Genomic DNA, 15,694 nt, shown 5'->3' on the forward strand with positions numbered 1-15,694 from the left:
TAAAATTTTTAAAAATTTAGTTTGACCCAAATAAAATGACTGCCGTTCATGGCTTTTACTCAGCACTGTCTGGTATCACGTACAAGCACATACACATACAGTATATAGTCTCAGAGAAGCAACTGACAATTTGGAGTCATTGTGTTGTTATGATTGTCTATGCATTCAATAATAGCTAACGTTAGTAGCTAAACTTTGCCAAATCGCTATTATTAGCTGACAACAATTACAACAAGTGCGTGTGTGTTACGTGGGGTGTGTCTTGCAACGTCTGAGCAGGAAGAGGGAGGAATACGGACATTAGAAAGATAGATGCAGTGTCTAACCAAGGCAGATAGCACCTGTAATGGCATGTGGTTTTTAATGTTTCACTTCCTTTGTGTTAACATAAGACTAGAGGGAAGGTGGCTTCCAAAATAGAAAATTCCTGATAATTTCACCAAGTTCATAATCAACAGAGTTGACTGTGAGCTCAATAATAGTGCAAGTTTTTGTTGTCAAGGTGGCTATATTGTATTTAATGTATTATTCTAACAATACTGTACAGAAATATCACTGCTGTGTACTCTTCCTGACAGCATCAGGATGGGCCGTAGGATGAACACCCCCTGCAGTCAAGTCCATCTGCAGGTGGACCACCTCCTACGAGTCTTTTGCTAATCAACATGGCGCCCACCATGGAGGGCAAACACACTGTTTTGTTTCTCTATGTGCCCATCCGTGAGTTCAGCAATATCAGCCTGTATTTCCCCAAGAGGCTGGACCAGAGCTTTAAGTACAAGAGCCGCACCCCTCATTCAGCTCGGACCAGTAATGACCATGACTGGGGAAAGGAGGATCTCGCTGTGTCCAAACAAAGAAGCCAGTCTTCCAACTTCTTGGCTAAACCCTTCTGCTATCAGCAGGCAACAAAAGGAGCTGTTGCAGAGCTCTGCTGGCTGGCTGCAGAGCACCACCAGTTGCTGGCAGATCTCTTATCCCTGTGCAGGGATTGTTCTGACAAAGTCAAGATGGGTAACCAGGATGGGAAAATTCAGGATTACATCAAGAGCCAGGAAGATGATCCAGGAGGTGAAGCTGTCAGAAACACAGGTGCTGCAGAGCAGAAAGTGGTTGCAACAAAGACTCGAAAGATGAAGATGAAGGGAGGCAAGAGGCCTGTCGTTGCTGAGGATATCCCCCAGAGTCAGATGAAGAAGAACATTTCAAATGGAACTCCATCCTGTGATCTTCCTGCCAAGAATAGTGCATCTTTAGTCTCCTCTGTGGAGCAGATTCCATGTGCATCGTCCTGCATCCATGTTGGTAATCCCATTTTGCCAATGGAGGAACCCTTTCAGATTACCAGAGAGGGCTGGGATTTAATAGAGGACAACCAGACTATTGACTCAGACGTGGATTTTTGCAATGATTTCTCAGAGTATGACAGCGAGCAGGGTTTTGAATCAGCGTCCTGCTGCCTGATGGAAGGTCTAACCAGAAGGGAAAGTGGGAGCAACCTTCGACCAGTGAAGAAGTTTGACTGCTTGGATGAGGTTTCAGCAGAGAATGCAATGGGGAACTCCAATCAACAGCTGCACGGTAAAACCAACCTAAAGGATAAGGGGTTCAGGATGGTGGCTAAAGTGCAGGATGTTGAGGGGATAGTGCAAAGTCTCAGCCACACAAGCCCAGATGAGTCAGGGTCTTCTGAATCTTACCCAGGGACCAGTACATGTCCAAAGCGGTATGGACAGTTGAGATCAAGCAGAGACACTCTTCCCAGGGTCAGCAGAGAAAAGATGGGTAACAGGCTTGCTGAGGGGCTACAGTTGCCTCTCCCCCTTACAAATGACCCTCTACCCCAATCTAAACCTCACACAAAGAGTCCCACTTCACCTTCTCTTGCCGGTGTCTTCAACACATCCTTCCCAGCCTCTAACAGCCTCCAGAGCATGTCGCCAGCCCTTTCCCCAAGCCCAAGACTCAATCACCGCATAGTACTGCTCTCTGATAAGAATGTGGACCACGAACGAGACAGCTCCAGTAACACAGATGAGCCCAAGCTCTTCACTGAGGTCACTGACAAGAATGGAAACAAGCGAACCGTTACACATTTGGATTTGAATCTCAGCAGGCGGCCAAGCAACTCCGGAAAGTGGAATTCTTCTGGCAACTCCACAACAACAGGTAAGCTAATTGAAATCCCCTAAAAACACACACACACATTCACAACAAGAAGCATTGCTCATGTACATAGCTTAGCATGTAAATGTTGACATGGGTGGTTTAATCATCCTGAGGACTTCACATGGAGCTAATGTTTCTATTTGATGACTCTTGCTATTGCATGAGATCATTGTAATTGGTCTTTATCCTGAACTCTAAGTTTTGTGACTGTGGCTATTCTCCACAGTTTGTCGCAGACGAATTTGGGCCAGTTCAAGTGGTCTGTTTCCTCAACACTGCACTGACGTGTGCGAATGCAAATTAAAAGAGCTTATACAAGTTGCAATCAGGCTCTGACGATAATTTGGTAGATGATCTCTAAGCAACTGTATAAGCACTGTGGCCAAGTCAGAGATTAGTGCCTCTGATCAAAGGCTCAAACTTGATGCAAACTTTGACCCGACCATGGTTCTCATGAGCACTGTGTTAACTGAAGCGTTGCCAATTTGCTGCCGGAGGTACCCCGTTATCCAACTTCTAAACTAATACCTCCACACCCACAGAAGAAGAAACTGACAAAGGGTCACCAGCAGGTATGGAAAAGGATTAGAATTGCTGTATTTTGAGAACCCTTGATGGAACATTTTTATAAGATTATCTATTGTGTCTCGTGTTAACACAGAATAGATTTGCACTGTATAGACAAAGGTTTTGGGAAACTCAGAACTCTTCTAGAAGATTTTAGAGTGCCTGGGAATTTTTGTCCATTCATCCAGAAGAACATTTCTTATGTCAGAGGTCGCCTATGTTGGACGAGAGGGCAAATTCCTGTTCAAGTTCATCCCAAATGTGTTTGAAAGTGTTGAGGTTAGGGCTCTGAAGTTTTTGGAGAAAGAACTTTTCTCACAAAGTATGAAAATATGTGTTGGTATGCTAAATAGTTTAACTAAAAGGTACACATCCAGCTCATTATTAATTGTGCAACTCCTCAGAGATGTGTTTTTATACTTGTCAGCTTAGTTCAATCATCACGAGCCTTAAATGAACAAATATCTGGATATATACGTATCTATATTGTAGATACCTAGATAGACATACAGATTCAATTCACATACGTTTTTTGTTCTAGTCTAGCCATTTTCATGGCCAGTCTTTATGATTAACATTCACAGTTATATCACTCTTCTATTTGTAGGCACTTTTCTTTTAAACCCATCAAACCCTCACTTAAGGCAGCAAGGTGAAGTAGCAGTTAGCACATCACTCTCATAGTCAGGAGATCCAGGTTCAGATCTCTGTTGAAACACCTGTGTGATTAGATTTGCATGTTCTTCAAGTGGTCTCTTCTCCCAAGAGTGGCCTTGTTCAGAGAACTCTGGCTTCCTTCAACATCCTAAAACTGTGCATGTTAGGTTAATTGGAGACTCAAAATTGACCATAGGCATGAATGTGAATGGTTGTTTGTCTAATCATGCCCTGGTACATCATGCCCAGGTACACCTAGTCTTGGGTGCCTCTCACCCAAAGTCAGCTGAGATAGGCTTCAGTTCAACCATGACATGACCCAAATGAAGACAAGCGGTACAGATGGTGGATAGACGAAACCTCAAGTTTTTTGCCACTTGATGGTAGCAGAAATAAGAACAGCGCCATATTCTGGAATGTCCAGGAACTACATGAGCGTTTCAGCTAAAAACAACACAAACATTGTTAGTTTATGACTTGGTTAACCATCTGTAGGTTTAGTAAAGTTAACTTTTACTTTCACTTAACTTGCCAGAGTTAATCTTCAATGGGTGTCACTCTCCTCAACCCACCCGCTTAATACCCTAGCATATTTTATTGTGTGATCTATGGCAGGCAGCTTTTCCAATCAGATTAGTCAGTACGTTCCAGCGAGGTCATATGAAACTGAACAGTACAAGAGCTCCTTCTGCCTGCAAGCTGTCATTCAACAAAGAGAGAAGCCTTGCTGCATTGTTGGGCCACTGAGAACAAGGGTAAGCTCTATTCAGGTAATGAGGTGGACTTTGTAAACACAAGCTTAGGGTGCATCCTTTGTCTTAATATGCCTGACGTTGTTGCAGAGAAATGTGACAGAGAAATTGTGGCCCAAAGGTATCTCTCTCTCTCTCTAACCCCTGCCACATCTTCATTACATCTCTGCTCTGTTCTAAATGTACATTGGCCAGTGGAGTGAAGCAAAGTTAACCAAATTTTCTGTCCCCTAGTTGGAGCCCTGTCAAACTCAATGAAAGCACACTTCAGTATTTCTCCATTCTCTGCTTTTCATTTGCCACCACAATTCCATTTCAAATGAGTAACGGTGCATGCGGGAGGTTCAGGTTTATGTAGCACAGCTTTTCTCTGAGGTTCCACTGCTCTTACACAGAGCAATCAGTCAATCAGTCAGCCTTTTCACAGCAAACCTGTGGAGAGAAGCAGCACTGGCGGTGGTAAGAGGAGCTCAATGATTTATAATAAGCCCTGCAATTCTCATGATTTATACAAAAGTCTATGATCCTCCATCCTGGCTAAAAGCGGCAGAGGAGAGTGGAAGCTGCCACATGCTCTCAACGTACCATATGGCCCACTTGTATGACTTTGAATGATGACATTATAGATTTTATTGGACAAAATATAGGGTAGCATTGGCAAAGCTGTTTGAGGAGAGAAACTATTTAATCAGGCTTGACCAGTGAAAGCCATCTACTCCAGCCATAATCATAATAATAGTAATAATAACAATTTTTGATGGTGTTTTGTTTGCCTTATTTAGCTTATTTAGCTATGTGAAAGATGCAAAACACCTCTCAATGTGATGCTGTGCAATTTCACAACAAACTAACTACAACCTACAAACTACAACCTCATTAATAAACTGAGCATCGGTATCTTATACAGACAGAATCTTTGATACGGCCCTTGTGTGACAGTTGAGTATTTACACTTATGCATATAGCTATGGTCAACATAAAATTTAAGTCAGTCAGTAAGCCTTTAAATGGAAAAAAGATTAGAATTATTGAGCCTCATGATTCCAAATAATCCATCTGGCACTGTTTTTTTGTAGTTATTGTATCTTCTCCCTAAAAAACAATCCACTATTTTAAAGGTCCTATATTTCATTTTCAACAATTCAACAATTTTAGACATGTTTTGGAGGTCCCACAATAGTGTTTTGAAGGATGTTGCATATCTAGCATTGATAGTGGAATTTATTTTGGTCCACACAGCCTCTGACTCTGCATCTGGAACAAGCACTATTGTGCACATGATCCACTTTTTACGTATATACTGAAACGCTGAACTGTCCAACTCAATAGCTGTCATACAGTACATCACATACAATAACTAAACATTAAGGAGTGGGAACAAACACAAATTATAGTCACATTTTAACAGAACCATCATGCCAGGTTAGCCTATTCACTATAGAAAAACAAAATGATCAAACTTACATTTCCCATGTCTGCTGTATTGAAGCCTCTTTTTTTTTTTTTTTTTAATTTTTTTACAAGCTGTCTTCTGTGAAGTGGTGGCAATATTCACGAGGCACTCATCTAGTTAGATGCAAGTCAGAGGCGATATTATGGGAGTGTTTTTTTTTTTGTTTTGTTTTTTTTGTTTTTGTTTTTGATGTTATAAAAATGTTGTAAAAATTCAAAACAGACTGTTTGAGCTCCTCTTCTCCCAAAAGTGGAGCAAACCAGTGAGGGAGATATAGTGTTTGCTCACAGTATGTGGTCATAAACTGTCTCTCAGGACACATATTACTGATACAACGTCGTTAAAAATTGCATTATTATTATTATTATTGTATTATCGGGGACATTTAAGGTTTACCGGGGAGTAAATACTAAAAATAATAATTCATACTCCCTCACAGCCTTGAAGAGTCAATTGGCATATTTGCTTTGGTGTGCAGAATCCATAAAGCTTCCCTTGACCACTGTGGAAGAAGAGTGATGGTCAGCCAGAGTGGCAAGTAGGTTAATCCATCACTCTTGACAACACAGCCCTGTCAGAATGTTACATTAGATGGTCCCTGAGCCACACCAGACACAGGCAAGACTTATTCACAAACATTGTGATAAGTACTGCATGGCAACACCCACACTGTTTGACAGCTGCTCATTTTCACCGTTTAATTACTTATATGTCATTTAACACCTGCAGTGAAGAAACACCTGCACAGCACATGTGGTCAAATATGGACTACGCCAAAGAGGTTGGTATTCATATGGATGGGGATGATCCACTTTTTGTCATACATAATTGTGTTATCTGAGATGCAAAACCCTCCCGTCTGCACTGCATGTGGTCACTTATTGACATTATGAGTCGGTCTCCGCTTTTAAAGCAGCAGGGAGGCATATTAAATACCAATAAGCTCACGTTTCCGTAGGGTCAGTCCAAGAGCATGAGGGTTTATAAGTAACCTGTCAAATAAACAGATGCATTTTGCATAATGCATCTGCAGACGTTCTTTATGATACAGTTGTTACAATGCAGCAACGTCAGAGCCAGACTGCAGTGTTTGGGTGAAGTGATTAAGATATGCTTCCTCCTTTCTTGACCAGATGGGGGCAGTGTGTACATCCTCATGCATATCTAAAAAAGCCCCTGTTATGAATTATGTTATAACAGTAATATTTATCCCTGCAGCGTGTTTATTAGCACCAAATGTGAGAAAGATCTATAATTTATTTTCTCCATTTTTGAGAGAAGACGGTTGCTTTTAAAGTTCCGTGTCTTATGACATCATGAATGGAAAATCTCCTTCCTCGTGGACATGATTCCACCTCTGACGCTAGTGTTGCTAACGTTTGTATCCTCCGGTCCCACTCCTCAATGTTACGTTTTTGTTAGCGTTGTATATATGGCATTTATTATGTTGGACAACTGCAGAGTCACAGCATATATGTAAAAAGTGGATAAAGTTCACAATAGTGCTTCTTGGAGCCACACACTCTGTCAGAGACAGATGTGGGCAAACACAGCTCAATAGCTTTAAAGCTACAGAAACGCAAAACAGGGTGTTCCTGGTAAATCTTACTCAAAGCACTTTGAAACTGTCTGTCTAAATTCCAGCATCATGGCTAGATACAATTGCAATCTACTGTTGTGGGACGTCTGAAGCTTACTTAAAATTGTTGAAAAATATGGAACCTCCAATTAATTGGTTAATGTTTTTGATGTTTTTAGTTTACTATATGTGTTGTATTTATTTTAACCATGAAAAATTCCATTGTAAGTCAGTTTTACATTTACAGTCTGTCCACCTGCTTTCAAATGCCCAAGGCACATTTTGATTTGGAGTGAGCTTAACACTACATTTGGAACTCTCCCAGCACACAGACAGCAGTCCCCACTGCGGAGCCATGCAGCAGAGCATTACCGTAATGAAATGTTATTAATGTAATCCTTCTTTTTTCCCCTATAATCTACGTCTCAGATAACTGGCGCGACTGCAGCCCCTGCTGCTGTCTCATAATGCCCAATCGCAGTGGATAGTTTGAGTGTTTTTCCTTATCCTACAAGGGCTCTCCACTTGATTTTGTGTGTGTGTGTGTGGGGGGGGGGGGGGGGGGGGACTGTCATACCTGAATTTAAAGCATTTAAAGCAACTACCAACCGACTCTAGCCATACTGTGCTTCCCTTCTCAAGGATACGCAATACACAATGAGGTTATAGGATATTTTTGTGGTTTGTTGAACAGGATGTGGTGTGCTCGTATTTCTGTACAAACAAGTCTTGGTGTTTTCCTGCATCTGCAGGAATATCAGGTCACCAATGCTTCTGTGGGCTCTACCTTGCCCCCTTTTATTTATTATTATTATTATATTTTGAATTTACTATTTTCAAATTAATATGGTGTGACGTATATGTAGCACAGCCCACAAGGATGCCTGTGCACGTTGTGCTTACGGTTTGTTAATATAAAAGATGGGAGCAGATGAATCACAAATTTGTCATCTGAAACACTAAACTTTCCTCTCCTGAAGCTGCGTTTTTGCTCTCTTGACAGAAGAGGGCAGCCTTTCCTAAAGTGGGTTCAGGTGAAGTTACTCTACAGTTCCATGTTTACAGGGCACAAGGTTGTAATCTCACTTTTACTTTTTTACAGTGAACATCAATCATAATCAATCAATCAATATTAGCTGGAGGTGTTTGTTTTTGGGATTGCGCTTATTGAATAAGTATAGCTTGATGCTGGTGTGGATGACGGGTTTAGGGCTGACTAAGTGCAGATAAAAATAGCTTCAGGCCTGCAGGAAGCACAGGAGTCTCTCTTGCTGCCTGTTTGATACTAAAATACTCTGACGCCTCCTTTCAAGCCAATTGTATTATCCATGCAGGCTACACAGTAGCACAACTTTCCTCACGTAGCTACTCAGCAGCACTGCTAATTACACCGTTGTTATGTTTGTTTATGACTCCCAACAGAGGACTCTCTGCTACGTCATGATGATATTTGGATGTTAGATGGCGATGAACACCAGGTACTTCTGTCCCGTGTTCCCCGCCCTGATCACCTGGATTTCCTCCGCATTACGCCGCCTGAGGATGACATCATCGGGGATACACCTTATTATCCCAAGCTGGAGTGCACGGTGAGGGCTTTTTAAGCCTGCGCGACATTTCAGGCATTAACTACAGTGCTGTTGCGTTTTTCCCACTTATCCATTAAAGCACATGATCACAAATTCTTGAAAGTCGTGGATTGTAATCCGCAGACGGAATTGAATTCTACAGCTTAATTTTTTCTGTCTTCAAGTCAAATAAGTATTGGATTAAAAAAAAAAAAAAACATGACATTTCAAACGCTTATACAATGACATTGCTTTGACGCCTCTCCAGTTCACTCATCTTCTAACTAAGGCATTCATTCCTGTGGCTGATCAGGTGCATTACCTGGGTGTGGAGCATAGTCTATCAGCGCAAGCTATGCATTGTTCTCTTAAGAAGAATGATCGCCATTATCAGTTAACATACCAGCACAAGCTTGTGTTAGGCAGCTTGGGTGTTATTTAAGCAGCAACATACTTTTGCTTTATTGTCATTCTCAACTATTGTCAGTCCAAAAACAACACGTCAATTTTGTATTTTGTATGCTCCTATTTTGTTACATTACCTGAACAAACAAAACCTAGTCTAGACAGACTGGCTTTTGCACTACAATGCAATTCACTGATATGATATTATTATGATCACTTATAGTCTGCAGTTGTCAAGGTTTGCATCAGTTTTTAAATGTAAATAAAAAATATTGCAGTCAGTGGTGGTAAAGCTGGGCTTTTCAGAGAATTTATTGTGTGTATGGAGTACCACCACTGTTGCATAACAAAATCCTAGATTGGAGAAGCCCTCGATTTATGTGAATGTATCAATCACTCATCACTAAAATTTCTAACGCTATCTTTTGGGACACTTGGTCCTAGGATCTACTGTATTAAGCAACACATTTTCTAGTGTTATTCTGAGGTTCTTGCATGAAAAACCCTTTACTTAAAAACTGGTAAGTGTTTGGGTTGGTATTAAAAAGTTGTGGATGGAAACTATTTGGTACAGGTTTTTCTTAACAGCATAAATGTGATTGAATGCTTGACTTTCTCCGCAGTCACACAAATACAAAGCTCACTTCAAAACATTTTATGGGCTCACATTCTTCCAGATTAGGTGTTCACTCAAGCAGTTTGCATTCTAGGCATTCTGAAGACAGTGACCTTTCGTTGCTAAGGGGAACTGGAAAAATGGTGGTTGTCCCTGAAACAAGGCAAACAACCACCACAAGCTCTAAATCAAAAATAAACTGGAAAAAAATACCCATGTTTGACAGTGTACTAACTAGTGGCAGTGGGAGTCACACTTTAACTAATTAGCATAAACTGCTAATCGGACAAGGTTGCTCAATGTTAGCATGTTAGCTAGCCTTGCCTATGACCATACAGCTAATCCTCAGAGGCTCTTCATGGCCGTAGCTCACACGGAATGGTGCAATGCAGCGTTACGGGACACGTTGCATGTCCAGTTCACCACACACTGCCCCTGTGTGTTTAGTACTTCGCCACGCTGCCGTTTTCGGGACGTGAAGTAATCAGACACCTGTGGCCGGTGCTACAGGTTTCCTCCCAAGAAGGGCGGGACCTAAAGGGAGGTGTCCACAGACTGGGTATACCAGTGAGACATTTTTTTTCCAACCTGTAGATTTTTTTTTCTCACACAACAGACGACTGTTTCTTTTCGCTATGACAGATCGCTCAAGAAGAGAGACTTGCAGCAGAGGAAATTCTCAGTCATGGCTTCCGGACTTTATGGCAGAACTAAGAGAAGGATAATAAGGATAACATCATCAACATGGAAAATACACCTCACCTTGTGGGAATAGGAGGAAATGCTTTGTGAAAGTCAGGTGAACTCTGCTCTATGAAGATTACAGCAGGATAATTCCAGCCATTGAACAGATTGATTTATCTCGCAGCGACATGGGGAACTTTCTCATAGAGTGCAGTCGCAACTTTAACTACTAACACGCAAATAGCAGTCTTTATGCGATCAACAGCACGCCGTCTTTCTGTGACACATATACAGTAGCATTATTATTGGTGGTCTTGGGGAAGGAAAGAGGAGATTTGCCCATACAACCTTTTGTTTCCATCCAGTCTTTGAAGTGGAAAAGGAGCAGATTAGGGACTCACAGGACACTTCGCCAAAGCGGCCACATAATTTGTTTTTCCTTTCTTGTAATGCCAGTGTGATATTTGGAAGAGAATGGACAGGTCAAATAATCTTTCTGATGCTCAAGGGACTAAGCCCACTTCTTCCTTATTAAATGTCTTTAGCAATCTACTGACTAGGGAGAAGTCACCTTCAGATGTGCAGTCGGCTGTATTGACATCTTTTAAAGAAATTTCGGATGGCGAGAGTCTTCTTGGTGAAGGATGTAAAATTCTTACAGGGAGTGAGGATGTGTCTCTGGGAGGAACTGACAGGGATTCAGTTAAAGGAGTGTTTACACGGTCAGCGGACCAAGATCTAGTCCTGGTTACAAGAGTGGAAACGTATAGTGACTCTGAAAATGAGGAGGAAAGGGCAGGGCTTAAAAGCAGCAGCCTGTCAAAAAAGCTGGCCAGCTTCATAGAGCCAAGGTTAACTGATCACGGGAATGATTTAATGGACCATAGTGATGGAGATGAACAAGGAGATGGCCATGAGGTAGAATTCCACGTGCCAGAGTTTCGAACACATGGATTTAAGAGATCGCCTTTAGAATCATGTTTATTTGCAGATGGGTCCAGCCGAAGAAATGACTTTAGGACAGTCCTGACCTCCCCAGTTTCCAAAGAGAACACAGCTGAAATGTTTGACAGAGCAGAAACATCACGCACACACGTGGAGAGAAGAGAAAGTGACGACTATGAAGGCATAGATTGTTCTTTGCCTGTTCCCTCCATTGTTAAAAGGAGTAATACAGAGGCATCCTCTATTTTAGAGCAGGCGGTTGAAGACCCAAATAACACACAAAGATCTGGAACCCGTGAGCAAAATGTGGAGGAAGCACACACTTCCTCTGCAAATCCAGATGTAGAGGAAAAGTCATCTGATAATCTCCATCCAAGTGTCAAATTTACAACCCAGCATTCAACATCTTCAAAGACACAGGAAGTAGACAACCCATCACCAGCATCCCAGTCCAGGGACACATCTCTTTCGTTACCCCCTTCTTTTCAGATGCCAGCCCTCTTCAGTGGTCTGCTGGTACTGAAGAAAGGAGCACTGGGGGACGAGAGGGAGACAGTGTCAGAGATCAAGCAGAGGGAGAAAGATGCTGACCTGGCATTGCTCAGTTTGAAGAAGACGGTGAACAAAGCCAAGCTTCACCCGGAGCAGAAGACGGTTGGTCCTGTCAAAAAACACCCAGAGACAAAACCTCTCTCTGAAAGTGGGAGAATCAGCCAGCTCCTTAACCCGGACAAGCCCAATGAGGTTAAAAGTGACGGGCAGGAAGTGGACTCAGAGCATAACAAAAAGGAGTCTGAAACTGGAGAAATTGAAGGAGAAAACCCCCCACATCCAGAAGTCAAGAAAACCTCAGAGATGGCTTATGAAACATTCAAGAACATTTTTGGGCCAAAATCTATCAGGAAGGACAAAACAGATCCTGTGGATCTGGAGGCAATAAGAAAGAAGATTAAGAACGACAAGGAAAGCCTACGGTCTATTTTCGAAAGAGCGTCCAAAACTGCCAGCAGGGAACCAAAAGTTCCCACAGGAGCTAACGTATGTTATCACCGCCCTCTATCCTTTTAATCACTCCAACACATAGTAAGGTCCAAAAAGATGATCCCAGCTTTGTCCATCAATATTTCATGGTCATTGTGTTTGTTGGTCATCGCAGACAGAGGCCACGTCCCCTGCGGACAGTGAGGACCGCACTCCAGGACGTCTGCAGGCTGTCTGGCCACCACCCAAATCCAAAGATGAGGAAGAAAAGGTGGGACTCAAGTACACAGAGGCAGGTAAGAACCTGACACTTCTATTCTGTGTTGAAGTGCTGACTGTGGTGAGATAACAGAGAATCCTGTGGTTCAGGACTTGAGGAAACAACACAGAATATCCTACGTTGACATCTATTTATTCCGTTTATTGTGAAATGAGCCCTTACAAGTACTTTATTGCTGGGTTTAGGACTCTTGTATCAAGCCAGTCTTGACAACAGCATATGGATTTCAAGAGAAAACTAAATGAATCAGCATTTGTATTTATATCTTTTAAACATGTAATTAGCAGACACGGTGGTTGATGCACCTTACGAAACGTAATAAATGATTACAGTATGTCTTAATTAAAACATCTCGTGGCACATGAAGTGAGGTAAACAAACATTTCAGCAAAGGAAAATTTCATTTGAATTCAATTCCATCTAATCTTTAACAAATTAGTATTTTTACAGTTATGTATATGTATATGTCTGTAATATCACTGTGTATAATTGTATATATGTTTATCTCTGGTGTTCCACCAGTGGTACTCACACCACAGATTGACAATAAATTATGTAGATGCAACTTTCCAGGGTTGCTATGACACCAGTACTACTTTTGTTAATATGATTCACATTCTTTCATGGGATCTTTTATTATTATGGCCAAGCAGAGAGAAAAAAATAACCACAAATTGTTAAATCACATACTATGCAATCAAATTTTACTGCTTATGATGAACCTTTTTACGCAAGTGTCACATACAGGGTCTAACCTTGAACTAATCACAAAGCTGTATATGTGGATAATAAATAACACATTTTTACAACAGTATAGGCAATCCACCGCCGTTTGATGCCGAATATATATTGAAAAATTAATTAAGATTTTTATGGAAATTAAGTTTGTGTTTCATCAAATTCTTGGCTTAATACATTAGTGTCGACAGCTCATCTTTGGGGTGTGTTTGGCTCGACAAATTGGTTTTTTTTTCATTAGTCTTACCAGCTGCACAATTAAAAACTGGTCGGTTTAGTTGCTAAGCATAGCCTTTCATAAAGAAAGTGACCCACCTCTGTAGCATTTTATCACTTGTTTTATCAAACACATCTGTTCATTTTGTACAAACCAGAAATTCAACATCCTTGGAGTTCAATTAATCCCTGTTGCTTTAACTCAACCACACCAATAATGGTGAGGGGATTTTTGTGCGGCAGAGGAATTTGTGTCAACATACATTACAGGTGACATGTGTTTGCTTGTTTTCAGAGCACCAGGCTGCCCTTCTGCAACTCAAGAGAGAGTGCAAGGAAGACTTGGAGCAAATGCATGTAAGTTATTGTCAATGTAGCAAAAAGCACTGAAACATTTTGTGAAAAATGCATTCTGCAGCACCGTAACTGCATGACACCATGATGGACAGACATGTTTAAAATTTCTAATGTTGTGCAGATGACAACTGTTAACAGAATAAGCTGTAAACATCTGTGGAAGAAGGTAGATAACTAAGAATGGGAATATGCTTACATAGTAGTTAACAGTCGCGGACACAAGATGGTGCTAAATCATCATGAAATGTTGAATTACAGCGACACACCCACCTCTACTGGTTCATTAGAGGGCAGTTGTGTCTTTCAGCATTTTGGAAAGTCGGCTTCTGTTTTTGCCATTTGTATACCCAGCAAAACTGTATTTGTATAATGTATTCAATAAGGAGCTTTAAGTAATGTGATGTATCTGTACTGAATCACATAGATGAATCTATTTTCTCTTACTACTCCTACAAAACTTTCATTTTAGTCTTCTAATGAAGTTATTCCAGCTCCAGACACATGATTCTACATTATACTTATATTCATATGTTCTATGTTTATTATGCTACATCTTTGAAGTAAAGAGACAGGACCTAATAGTCATATATATGATGTCGCATATATGATGGTTATGTTATTTATATTGTGACACAACAGTGGGCAGCACGGTGGACGGTAGTGGTTAGCACACCTACTTCACAGTCAGGAATCTGGGTTGGAACGTCACTCTGTAGAGTTTATTTGATCTCTTGTGTGGGTTTACCTCAGGTACGCCAATGTCCTCCCACATTCCAAAAACATGCATGTTAGGTTATTCGAGAACTCTAACTTGTCCATAGGTGTGAATGTGAGTGTGAACGATTGTTTGTCGAGATGAGTATCTTGCCTCTTGTCCGAAGTGAGCTGGGATAGGCTCCAGCTCACTCGTGACTCTAACGAGGAAATGCGGTGTTGAAAATAGATGGATATACACTACTGTGATACATGAAAACTGACAGTGTGGTAAATGTCCATCATTGAGTGAAGCTAAAAAATAGTAGGGGTTCTGGTGTCACCGTGACAATCACAGAGACACTCTTTCCCTTATTGCATGCTAAGTTAGAAAGTTTATTACATTACATACATTAGGGCTGCCTTATTGTGACACTGGATAAGTGTAAGAATGGAAAAGTGAAAAAAGCAGAGTAAATTAAAATACAAAAGCACTCCCTAAACAATTGAAATAGACGTGTACAGAAAGTGATCTTGCTGCAAGTTGTTTATTACAACTTGATATCATAAACTAACGGTGTCACATTTGAGCACTTGCTCTTTTATTGTAGATGTATATTGGATGGAAAACACATGTGATTTAAATATGTGCTTTAACTTGATTTTATTAACTTGCAATATATGATAATATTTGATTATATTAAAAACTTTTAATTGTTATATGTCACGTGTTCTTACTGTAACTTGACATTAAAGGAATAGTTCGGATTTTTTGACATGAAATTGTATGACATCCCCATCAGCAGTGTACTACATCAACAGTGACTCACCCCCCTACTTGGTCCCACAAGTCCAGTTCTGGTCGGATTTCCGTGACGAGGAACGTAGTTCCGCTTAATTGCTGGGTCATTTATGTAAAGCGTTTGGCTTCTCAAAACAATATGCTTTCAAAAGAGCAATACATTTGCATCATAAAAATGCTTCCTCGAAAAAAATCAGACCTCACAAATCGCTCGGCGTTATATTTGTCTCCC

The 15,694-nt window shown here is 41.0% G+C and overlaps 1 protein-coding gene across 3 annotated transcripts in view; it reads left to right on the forward strand.

Moving 5' to 3' along the window:
* Nucleotides 1–15,694, forward strand: part of LOC129192314 (formin-like) — a 72,138-nt gene that overhangs the window by 2,407 nt on the left and 54,037 nt on the right. The window contains exons 3-6 of one of the 3 annotated variants that reach the window (XM_054796208.1): nt 579–2,169; nt 8,600–8,766; nt 12,552–12,672; nt 13,906–13,967. In XM_054796208.1, coding sequence (XP_054652183.1) covers nt 666–2,169; nt 8,600–8,766; nt 12,552–12,672; nt 13,906–13,967 — 1,854 coding nt within the window. In that variant the 5' untranslated portion in view covers nt 579–665. The other 2 variants (XM_054796211.1, XM_054796210.1) reach the window with 2 other exon arrangements.

Source organism: Dunckerocampus dactyliophorus, chromosome 13, assembly GCF_027744805.1.
Source record: "Dunckerocampus dactyliophorus isolate RoL2022-P2 chromosome 13, RoL_Ddac_1.1, whole genome shotgun sequence".
Classification (NCBI taxonomy): Eukaryota; Metazoa; Chordata; class Actinopteri; order Syngnathiformes; family Syngnathidae; genus Dunckerocampus; species Dunckerocampus dactyliophorus.